Below are 10,000 nucleotides of genomic sequence, written 5' to 3'. Positions count from 1 at the left end.
CACACACACACACACACACACACACACACACACACACACACACACAAACACACACACACACACGTGCCGTGTGTTGTACTGTAGCAGTCCTCGAAACACAGCTCTGAGCTTTAACATAAGAGACGTGTGCACGCGTGCTGTGTGAGTTCTTTGTTCTGCCTCTCTCGCCACGCTGGTTGAATCCCAGTCAATAATACATACCTCTCCCTTCAGGATGGTGTGTGGAGTTTTGTTCTACACCTATCCATCCCGTTCTCCACCTCTCTCTCTCTCTCTCTCCGCTGGCCGGCGTCCCATTACACATGTATATCGATGTGGCACAACTGAGGGCATTATTCAGAGCCTGCCGTGTTTGCCGCCCGCTCCGCCGAAAGAGCCCGTCTCGCTTTGTGATCCGTCGCGACCGCGGCCCGCACAGCTGCACAGCTGCACACTGCTACATTAAACAGCCACCTCCATTTGCAACTTTCATAAGCCACCATTGTTCTTCCCACCCACCAAACACACACACACACACACACACGCACACGCACACACACAAGCACACACACACGCACACACACACACACACACACACAGACACTCACACACACACACACACACACACACACACAGACACTCACACACACACACACACACACACACACACATACACACACACACACACACACACACACACACACACACACACACAGACACTCACACACACACACACACACACACACACACACACACACACTTCAGGTTGGCTTTGTAGTGGGGAAGGAGGCCTGAGAGAAAGGAGGAGGAGATAATCCTGCAGCTCTATTAGTTCAACTTCCGGGTGGTGTCCTGGGGACTCCTGCAGTAAGATGCAGCTCAGGAGTCTATCCTCCCGGCGTCTGTATCAGCGCACGCACGCACACACACACACACACACACGCGCGCGCACGCACGCACGCACACACACAAACGCACACACACACACACACACACCTCCACCTTGTCTAATTCTCTGGGCTGAAGAACAGTGTGGCCGGGAGAGAGAGCTTTTTTTCCCCCCATTTTGCATTTATTTATTTATTTCCTTCCCCCGTAAAAAGCCGGCCTGGAGGGTCGAAGGGTGATAAAGCACACACACACACACACACACACACACACACACACACACACACACACACACACACCTGCAGGGTCGAAGGGTGTTAAAGCGCTAACACAGGGAGCCGCCGAGGAACAGGGCAGCGATTCCAATTATTTTCTGAGCCGTGTACGTGCGGCCACCCACCAGGTGGATCTGCATGATGCTGGCGGAAATTGCCAGCCTATTACCTTTACCGGCGCGGCTGATACGAGATGCGGCATCATTGATTCCCCTCTCCAAAAAAAAAGAAAAGATGTTCCCCACTGTTTTACCATGGTCTCCCAGCCCATCAATGCCTGACCATTTACTGTGGCCTTACGCTTTCAGCAGCTAGGGTGCTTGTTAAAACCCGCAGATGCATTTAAGTACCGGTGCCGTGACAGCTAGCACTCCCACAAGAGGCACTCGCTCGACAAAATTTCCGGGATTGGGAAGACAGACTGAGCGAGAGAGGAAAGACAGAAAGAAAGACTGAAAAAAAAAAGAAAGAAAACTGGGTAGCGAACAGGGTAAAAAACAAGCAGCAATCAGCCAGGACCGAGCAGATGGTATTGCTCGCCAGTGGAGTCGCAGAAACGACGTAGGATGCTGAGGTAGCATCTGTCCCTCCTGCCTCACATGTCAGCACTCCAAACTAGCAGCCAGAAGGATGTGTGACTTTTGGAGAAGGAACCAGACTAAAGTAACAAAACACATTTGGGATAGAAGTGGGTTCATCCCAACTATCCATCCAGACACACACAAAAAAAAAAGATATATTTTTGAGTAGCTGCTCCACTGTTCCAGAACCCTGTTCCAGAACCCTCGTTAGCACCCTTCCAGAACCCTTGTTAGCACTGTTCCAGAACCCGCAGAGGTAGGAACACAAACGCACAGAGAGCTATTTTGACTTCTTCTAATTCATGCACAATACAGTAGAATGCCCTCTGTGTTGCGTCGTCCCATCCATTTTTAATCAATCTCATCATGCCTGTCGAGTTTGGAGTCTCTGTTCCCAGCACAGCCCTTATACTGTTGTGTGTGATGTCACAACACTTTGGTTCAGGAAACACGCGAGGTGGAAACATCACATGGCCTCGTACGCACACACACACACACACACACACACACACACACACACACACACACACACACACACATGCGTTAGCACCTCTGGAGGTGGCAGCTTTAATGCCGGACCGGTGTTGTGTTGTGCTGTGCTGCTCCATGTAAGGATCTTGCTTATTCTGCCCCGAGCCTTTCAATAATTAAGCCCCTCTCTCCCTCTCTCTCCCACCTTTGCAGTGGAACATGGCATTTCCCTGTGCGTCTAGACAAATACAAGGCTACATATTTTTTCCTCTCTCAGACCAAAAGAACTCACACAGAAGCCTCGTGTTGCCCCCATCTAAAAGAGGAAAGGGAGGGGGAGAGGGGAGGGCGGGGGGGGGGGGGGATGCTACATTGCCATGGTTTTGCCACCCTGTGAAAATCAAGTTGGTGTGTCTGGAATGAGTTTTTTATTGATCCTCTCTCCCAGCTCTGTGTGTGTGTGTGTGTGTGTGTGTGTGTGTGTGTGTGTGTGTGTGTGTGTGTGTGTGTGTGTGTGCTCCGTGCTCTAAGAGGCATGGCACTTTCCAGTCCGGCACGGCACTTCCCAGTCCTGCTGCGCATTGAACATATTTAGCTCTAATTAAGTTTTTTTTTCCCCAAGGGAGTCTGAGCTAGGGAACGAGATGAGATGAAAACCTTAGAGTACAGGGATCCGCTTCGCAGAAATCAATTTTGTCCCGCCCACCCACCACACACACACTCACACACACACTCACACACACACTCACACACAGTCAGGTGTCCTGAGGGAACACTCTGGCCCTCCTGTATACACACACGTTCATATACTTATACGAAATATATACATAAATATATAAGCACTACAGTGTTACAGTAGTATTGTTGAAATGCTAATATCAAGCTATAGTCGCCTTCTTCTTAGACCTATGGATTGGATTTATTTGCGTTTATGTGTGTTTGTGTGTTTGAAGGAACAGTAAACAAACAGTCTTACAAACAGTGGTATGGAGGCGACTCCTACCTTTAACAAGGTGTTGTTTGGCTTGTTTGGGTGGTGGCTTTTTTACTGCACCTGTTTCCCTTTCTCATCTGTGAATGAAGTAAAGTGCTGGCTTTGTTTTCACAAAATGCAGTTCGAAAAGCAATTACTGTAAGCTGCATTTGCTAACAGTGTATCCCTTTCTTTCTCTCTACCTCTCTCTCTCTCTCTCTCTCTCTCTCTCTCTCTCTCTCTCTCTCTCACACAAACACACCTGTCCTCTCTCCTCTCAGGTGTGTAAAGTTTTAAACACCACCTCCATGAGCTGCTTCGCCCCGTCCCTGACGGCTGAATACCGCCCCGGTCTCGACTCTGTGAAGCACGCCGACGAGTTTGGCTTCATCTTCAACAACGTGCAGGCCCTGCTGGTCTACAACAACACCAACTTCCTGTACTACCCCAACCCCTTCTTCGAGCCCCTCAGCTCCAACGGGGTGATGGAGCAGAAGCCTGGCTCGCCCATCATCCTCAAGGTACCGGCTGCCCGCCCGCCCGCCCTGCCAACGAGGGTTTCTTTCGCTCTCGCCCGATCGATACTCTCATTACTGAGGCATTATGTTTGGACTTGAACAGTCAGCCAGCACTTTCCTCCCCAGCCGCTAGCAGCAGAGGTTAAGTACATTACAAACGCCAAGCAGGGAGTGGGAATCAAAGCCAGGTCTCTAGGATCCGCCCAACAAATGCCAGAAATGATTTCCTATAATGGGTCTTGTGTATGCAGTATAATATGTGAGATTGTTTTTGTACATTTAATTTTAAATACCTAAACGGTATAGTTGTATCTAGTAGCCTCAAGTACTATGTAGCCAGCACTTTAGGGAGTACTGTAATAAATTAATTTGAATGAATCATTTTGTGTAGAAATCCATAGATTTAGGGCTAGGGTTGCTTAGGTGTGAAAATATATATAAACTCCCCTCTAGTTGCATAGAGTGCCTACTGGAGTCGTGTCCCCACAGTGGTAATGAGGGAGGATATTTCACACGTGTGTCCGTCTCTTCTGTGGGAGTCCTGACTAGTGTGTCAGTGTTTCACTGTGTTTCAATGTGTTTCCCTGTGTTCCACTGTGTTTCACTGTGTTTCAATGTGTTTCCCTGTGTTTCACTGTGTTTCACTGTTTCACTGTGTTTCAATGTGTTTCCCTGTGTTTCCCTGTGTTTCACTGTGTTTCCCTGTGTTTCACTGTGTTCCACTGTGTTTCCCTGTGTTTCACTGTGTTCCACTGTGTTTCACTGTTCCACTGTGTTTCACTGTGTTCCACTGTGTTTCACTGTGTTCCACTGTGTTTCACTGTATTTCACTGTGTTTCCCTGTGTTTCACTGTGTTTTTTGTTTAAGCCCTTGTTGCCTAGATACCCTTCGCTGTCTCCTAACGCTCCCTTCCCCTGTGTCCTGTAGGGGAGGAACCTGGTGCCCCCGGCCTCTGGGGGGGTGAAGCTGAACTACACGGTGCTCATCGGGGAGACGCCCTGCTCCGTCACCGTGTCCGAGACACAACTGCTGTGCGAGCCCCCCAACCTCACCGGACAGTACAAAGTCATGGTCAGTGTCTGCCTCCACTAGTGTGTGTGTGTGTGTGCATGTGTGTATGTTTGTGTGTGTGTGTGTGTGTGTGTGTGTGTGCATGTGTGTGTGTGTGTGTGTGTGTGTGTGTGTGTGTGTGCCAGTATTTTAGGTTAGAGCCTTATGTGTGTTTCTCTGTGTGTGTTTTTAGTCAGTGTGTGAGTATATGTTCATGTTAATGTCTGTGTGCATATGTGTGTGTGTTTACACAGATGTTGGATTGTTTCTCTCTGTTAATGTGCATCACAGGATTTCTTAGTTGTTTGATCGTGTAGGCCTTAGGGCATTTAACGTGTCCATGTTTGTGCGCACACGCAGCCTGTGTGTGTGTGTGTGAGTGAGAGACAGAGAGAGAGAGAGAGAGAGAGAGAGAGAGAGAGAAAGAATTTCTTATGCACTTCAGTGTTAAATGCTTTAGTACCTTTCCCTCACTCAGTCTCTGAGGGCTGTTTGGAAAAGCATCACTAAGATGGTAAAACTCCACCGTGCTGGCATTTCATCAAACTCCACTAGAGCCTGTGTGTGTGTGTGTGTGTGTGTGTGTGTGTGTGTGTGTGTGTGTGTGTGTGTGTGTGTGTGTGTGTGTGTGTGTGTGTGTGTGTGTGTGTGTGTGTGTGTGTGTGTGTGTGTGTGTGTGTGTGTGCATTTCATCATTCAGCTCTCAGGCTGTCAGAAGGTCCCAACACAAAGCAGGGCTAATTAAAGCTCGTATTGTGCCTTTATCGAACGTACCCTTAAAGGTTTAGCCCTTGAGTGATACACTCTACTTGTTTTGGGTGTGTGCTTTCTGGAGCAGAGACAGAATCATGTGAGGTTTTTGGGGCTTGTTTAATCTGAGAGAAAATGAAGATGAGTCGATGTTTGTAGTTTTATGGTCAAATCAATGTTTTGTTGTTCAGCTGCACAGTAAAACAATTGAGCAAGAGGCGCTTTTTTCCCTACAAAAATGAATGTAATACACTTGTGCATTACACAAGTCACATACTTTTCCATATTTGAAAGTTTGTATGTGTCCAGACTGGAAACTTGTATACTAAACTTGTACACTATACATGTATGTGTGTGTGTCTGTGTGTGTGTGTGTGTGTGTGTGTGTGTGTGTGTGTGTGTGTGTGTGTGTGTGTGTGTGTGTGTGTGTGTGTGTGTGTATTACAGGTGCAGGTGGGCGGTCTCCACGTGTCCCCCGGCGCGGTCCACATCCTCTCGGACAGCCTGCTGACCCTACCGGCCATCGTGAGCATCGCGGCGGGCGGCGGCCTCCTCCTCATCATCGTCATCCTCGTGCTCATCGCCTACAAGCGCAAGTCCCGCGAGAACGACCTTACCCTCAAACGCCTGCAGATGCAGATGGACAACCTGGAGTCCCGCGTGGCGCTGGAGTGCAAAGAAGGTGAGAGGGCAGCGGTCAAACACACATGGGTGGATGTGTGTGTGTGTGTGTGTGTGTGTGTGTGTTTGTTTACTCTGGGTCAAACACAGATGTGTGTGTGTGTGTGTGTGTGTGTGTGTGTGTGTGTGTTTACTCTGGGTCAAACACAGATGGATGGATGTGTGTGTGTGTGTGTGTGTGTGTGTTTACTCTGGGTCAAACACGGAAGGGTGGATGTGTGTGTATTTACTCTGGGTCAAACACAGATGAATGGTACATGTGTATGCAGTTATGCACAGGTGTGTGTACACATCATAAATATTTTAATGAAAATATGATGAAGATGAAAGAGAGATGAAGATAGAAAGAGAGAGAGAGAGAGACATGGATGGATGAATAGATAGATGGATATAGATATAGAGATAAAGATAGATAGATAGATAGACAGATGGATGGATGGATGGATGGATGGATGGATGGATAGATAGATAGAGAGATAGATATAGATAGATAGATAAATAGATATGGAGATAGATAGATAGGAAAATAGACGGATAGATGGATGGATAGATAAAGAGATAGATATAGATAGATAGAGATATTTTGACACAGGTATTATAAAACACTGGCGATTTGGATTGTTGGAGATATCGGAGGTATGCAGCAGGTAATGCCCGCTCAGCAGTAGGGTGGTTGGGGTGGGGAGTGTGAGTGTGGGGTGGTGCCTGCCTCCACTGGCTCATCCTTCTGATGATGCCCACAAGCTGTGCCCCGTTGGCCTGCACATGACCCAGAACTCACTGCAGCAGCAGCAGCAACACAGCCTGAATCACACGGGAGTGAAGACACGGGAGGACAGGCTGTATTGTTGTTTTGTGTGTGTCTGTGTGTGTGTGTGTGTGTGTGTGTGTGTGTGTGTGTGTGTGTCTGTGGGGGGGGGGGGGGGATATGTGAGCGCTCACGTGTGTGTGTGTGGTATCCGTATATATGTGTATATGATAGGGGTTGTGTGCGTCCCTGTCTGCATTTGTGTGTGTGTGTGTGTTTGTTTGTGTGTGTGTGTGTGTGTTTGTGTGTGTGTGTGTGCGCGTGCGTGTGTGTGTAGGACGATATTCACTGGGGAGTAAGAAACTACACTCTTATTTCATGCTGACATGACTCTTTGCTGTGACACACACACACACACACACACACACACACACACACGCACACACACACACACACACGCACACACACACACATGTACGCACATGTTAGTATCCATTGTGTGTGTAATTATGTGAGTGTGTGCGATCGCATGGCTTGTTAGCCACGTCTCATTAGGACATTTATAGTGTTCTGTTGCTGCCATGTACCAGTGGTGCTGTTGCCCCACACACAAGCCTATAGACACACACACACACACACACACACACACACACACACACACAAGCCTATAGACACATAGGCTCAGCAGCCATTCTCAGTGAATGTGTGTGCGTGTGTGTGCTGCCTGGCAAATAGACTTGGATGGATGGAAGGATGTTTTTTTATAAACAAAGTTCGAGAGGAGCCCATTGGGATGATTGACAGCTGTCACTCATTCCACTTCCTCATTCTAGGAGGTTTAAACCCTCCTTTCCTGTCCAATTCCGACAGCATTTCGATGGGCGAACTAGTGAACAAACTGTCTATTGTGTATACTCATTATCATGCATTCATTAACTTTCGCCCAACCTTCCTATATTGTTTCACATTTAAAGAAAATATTCTGGATTTATACAATCACGTATTTATACCCACTGCTAGACAGGTAACCACTGCTAGTTCTACACTGCAGTTTGGTGAAAATACACACTGCTAGACAGGTAAGCACTGCTAGATTCACACTGCAGTTGCTTTGCAGTTGAAGCGATTGTGCTTCCTCCCACACACCTCAGTATGCTCTTTCCCTAAAAAACACACCTTTAGCCTAGCGCTGCGGGAGTGTGTGTGTGTGAGTGTGGTGCGTGTGTGGTGTGTGTGTGTGTGTTCACATCTGTGAGTCCACCTACGCATGTTTGTGTGTGTGTGTGTGTGTGTGTGTATGAGAGAGTGTTTTGAGAGTGTGTATGTGTATGTGTGTGTGTGTCTGTGCAAGAGAGCGAGAAAGAGAGTGTGTGTGTGTGTGTGTGTGTGTTTTAGTATGTGCGCGCCTACTGGAGACAGCAGAGAAGCAGCCTATAAAGTTCTTGTAGTTTGGCTGTGGGCTGGATGACTCACGGACGGCGGGGACAGAGTAGAGGCATCCTTGGGGCCGGGAGGAGCAGATGTGGGAAGGTGACGGTGTCTCTGCGTCCCTTCCAGCCTCTTTGTGAAGATGAGGACCCACACAAAAGCCCCGCCACACGGGCCGGCTCTGTTACTGCCTGTCTAAATCTTTATTAGTTGGCTCGCTCATTGTCTGGAGTGGTCCTGTGCCGCAGCTGAGCAGATGGGGTTTTTCTGTATGTGTGTGTGTGTGTGTGAGAGGGAGAGAGAATGTGTGTGTGTGTGTGTGTGTGTGTGTGTGTGTGTGTGTGTGTGTGTCTCTTGATTGTGTGTTTTTGCTGTGGTCTTGGATCTGGGGAACAGCTGGTGCAAGCAGGTTTGTGTAACTTGTGTCTTAGTGCAAGCCAAAGCCCTGGCATGTACAGGGCCCAGCTGTGTGTGTGTGTGCGTGTGTGTGTGTGTGCACGTCTGCGTGTCGTTGTGTGTGTGTGTGCGCGCAAGTGTGTGTGTGTGTGTGTGATAGTGATGTTTTAAATAAAGCTTGTGCTGAGAATGATTACCCAAGGGGTAGAACCAGAACTACCTGCTCACGTGTGTGTGTGTGTGTGTGTGTGTGTGTGTGTGTGGCTGTTTGCAGGGGTGTGTGTGTGTGGGTGACTGAGTGAGTTTTTGTCTGTTTGAGGATGTTCTCTGTTTGTGAGTTCTATTGTGTGTGTGTGTGTGTGTGTGTGTGTGTGTGTGTGTGTGTGTGTGTGTGTGTGTGTGTGTGTGTGTGTGTGTGTGTGTGAGTGTGAGTGTGTGTGTGAGTGATAGGCTTTAGCCTCCCTAGGGCAGAACAGAGCCCTGGGCTCAGTCAGGATGGACCCAATTAAAGGAGTCTCCCCTCCAGTAGCCAACAGCAGGACACAGAGTCTGCTGCCCAAACCAATTTACTCAGTGTGTGTCTGTGTGTGTGTGTGTGTGTGTGTAGGCTTGTGTGTCTGAGTGTGTGTGTAGGCTTGTGTGTCTGTGTGTTTGCATGCAGGTGTATGCCTGTGTACACTACATTCGCTGAAATTCTGATTGATTTTCAATCAGCTTTTTTGCCTGCCTTTATTTCACAGCAGCGTTGCAAACAAAATGTTACTCTGTCAGCGCGTCTTTCAGGGCTTTGAGACGAATAAATAAACAGCTTGTTTACTTGTTTACATCGCCCTAAAGTGCTATCCATGGTGCCTAAAACATCTTTAGCTTTTATATTGTATTTTTATGTTAGATTTTTGAACAGTTCTATTGTTTGCTGCTCATTGCCCTACTGCCAAAAGCGTATTCATATTCATAACTGTTTTATTGTTCCATGTTCTTCTTCTCCCTCCCTCCAGCCTTAGCTGGGCTGCAGACATTGTTTTATTGTGTTGTATTTGTATTGTACAGTTTCTATAAATGATTTAGATTTCATATTGGATGTGTGTCTGTTTTGTCTCCAGCCTTTGCTGAGCTTCAGACGGACATCAACGAGCTGACGAGCGATCTGGACCGGGCCGGCATCCCGTACCTGGACTACCGCACGTACGCCATGAGGGTTCTGTTCCCCGGCATCGAGGACCATCCGGTGCTGCGAGAACTGGAGGTAAGGTTCTAGTTG

At 48.0% G+C, this 10,000-nt stretch overlaps 1 protein-coding gene across 2 annotated transcripts in view; it reads left to right on the top strand.

Annotated features, from left to right (window-relative positions):
- The window catches only part of plxna2 (plexin A2), a 98,403-nt gene that overhangs the window by 39,824 nt on the left and 48,579 nt on the right, over window positions 1-10,000 (top strand). For both annotated transcript variants that reach the window (XM_031566962.2, XM_031566963.1), the window contains 4 exons: window positions 3,449-3,688; window positions 4,614-4,757; window positions 5,934-6,168; window positions 9,843-9,985. In XM_031566962.2, coding sequence (XP_031422822.1) covers window positions 3,449-3,688; window positions 4,614-4,757; window positions 5,934-6,168; window positions 9,843-9,985 — 762 coding nt within the window. The remainder of the gene's footprint in view (window positions 1-3,448; window positions 3,689-4,613; window positions 4,758-5,933; window positions 6,169-9,842; window positions 9,986-10,000) is intronic.

The sequence above is a fragment of the Clupea harengus genome, chromosome 4 (genome assembly GCF_900700415.2).
Source record: "Clupea harengus chromosome 4, Ch_v2.0.2, whole genome shotgun sequence".
NCBI lineage: Eukaryota > Metazoa > Chordata > Actinopteri > Clupeiformes > Clupeidae > Clupea > Clupea harengus.
Note: the sequence above shows the minus strand (reverse complement) of the source record. Positions and strands in the feature narration are given on the sequence as shown.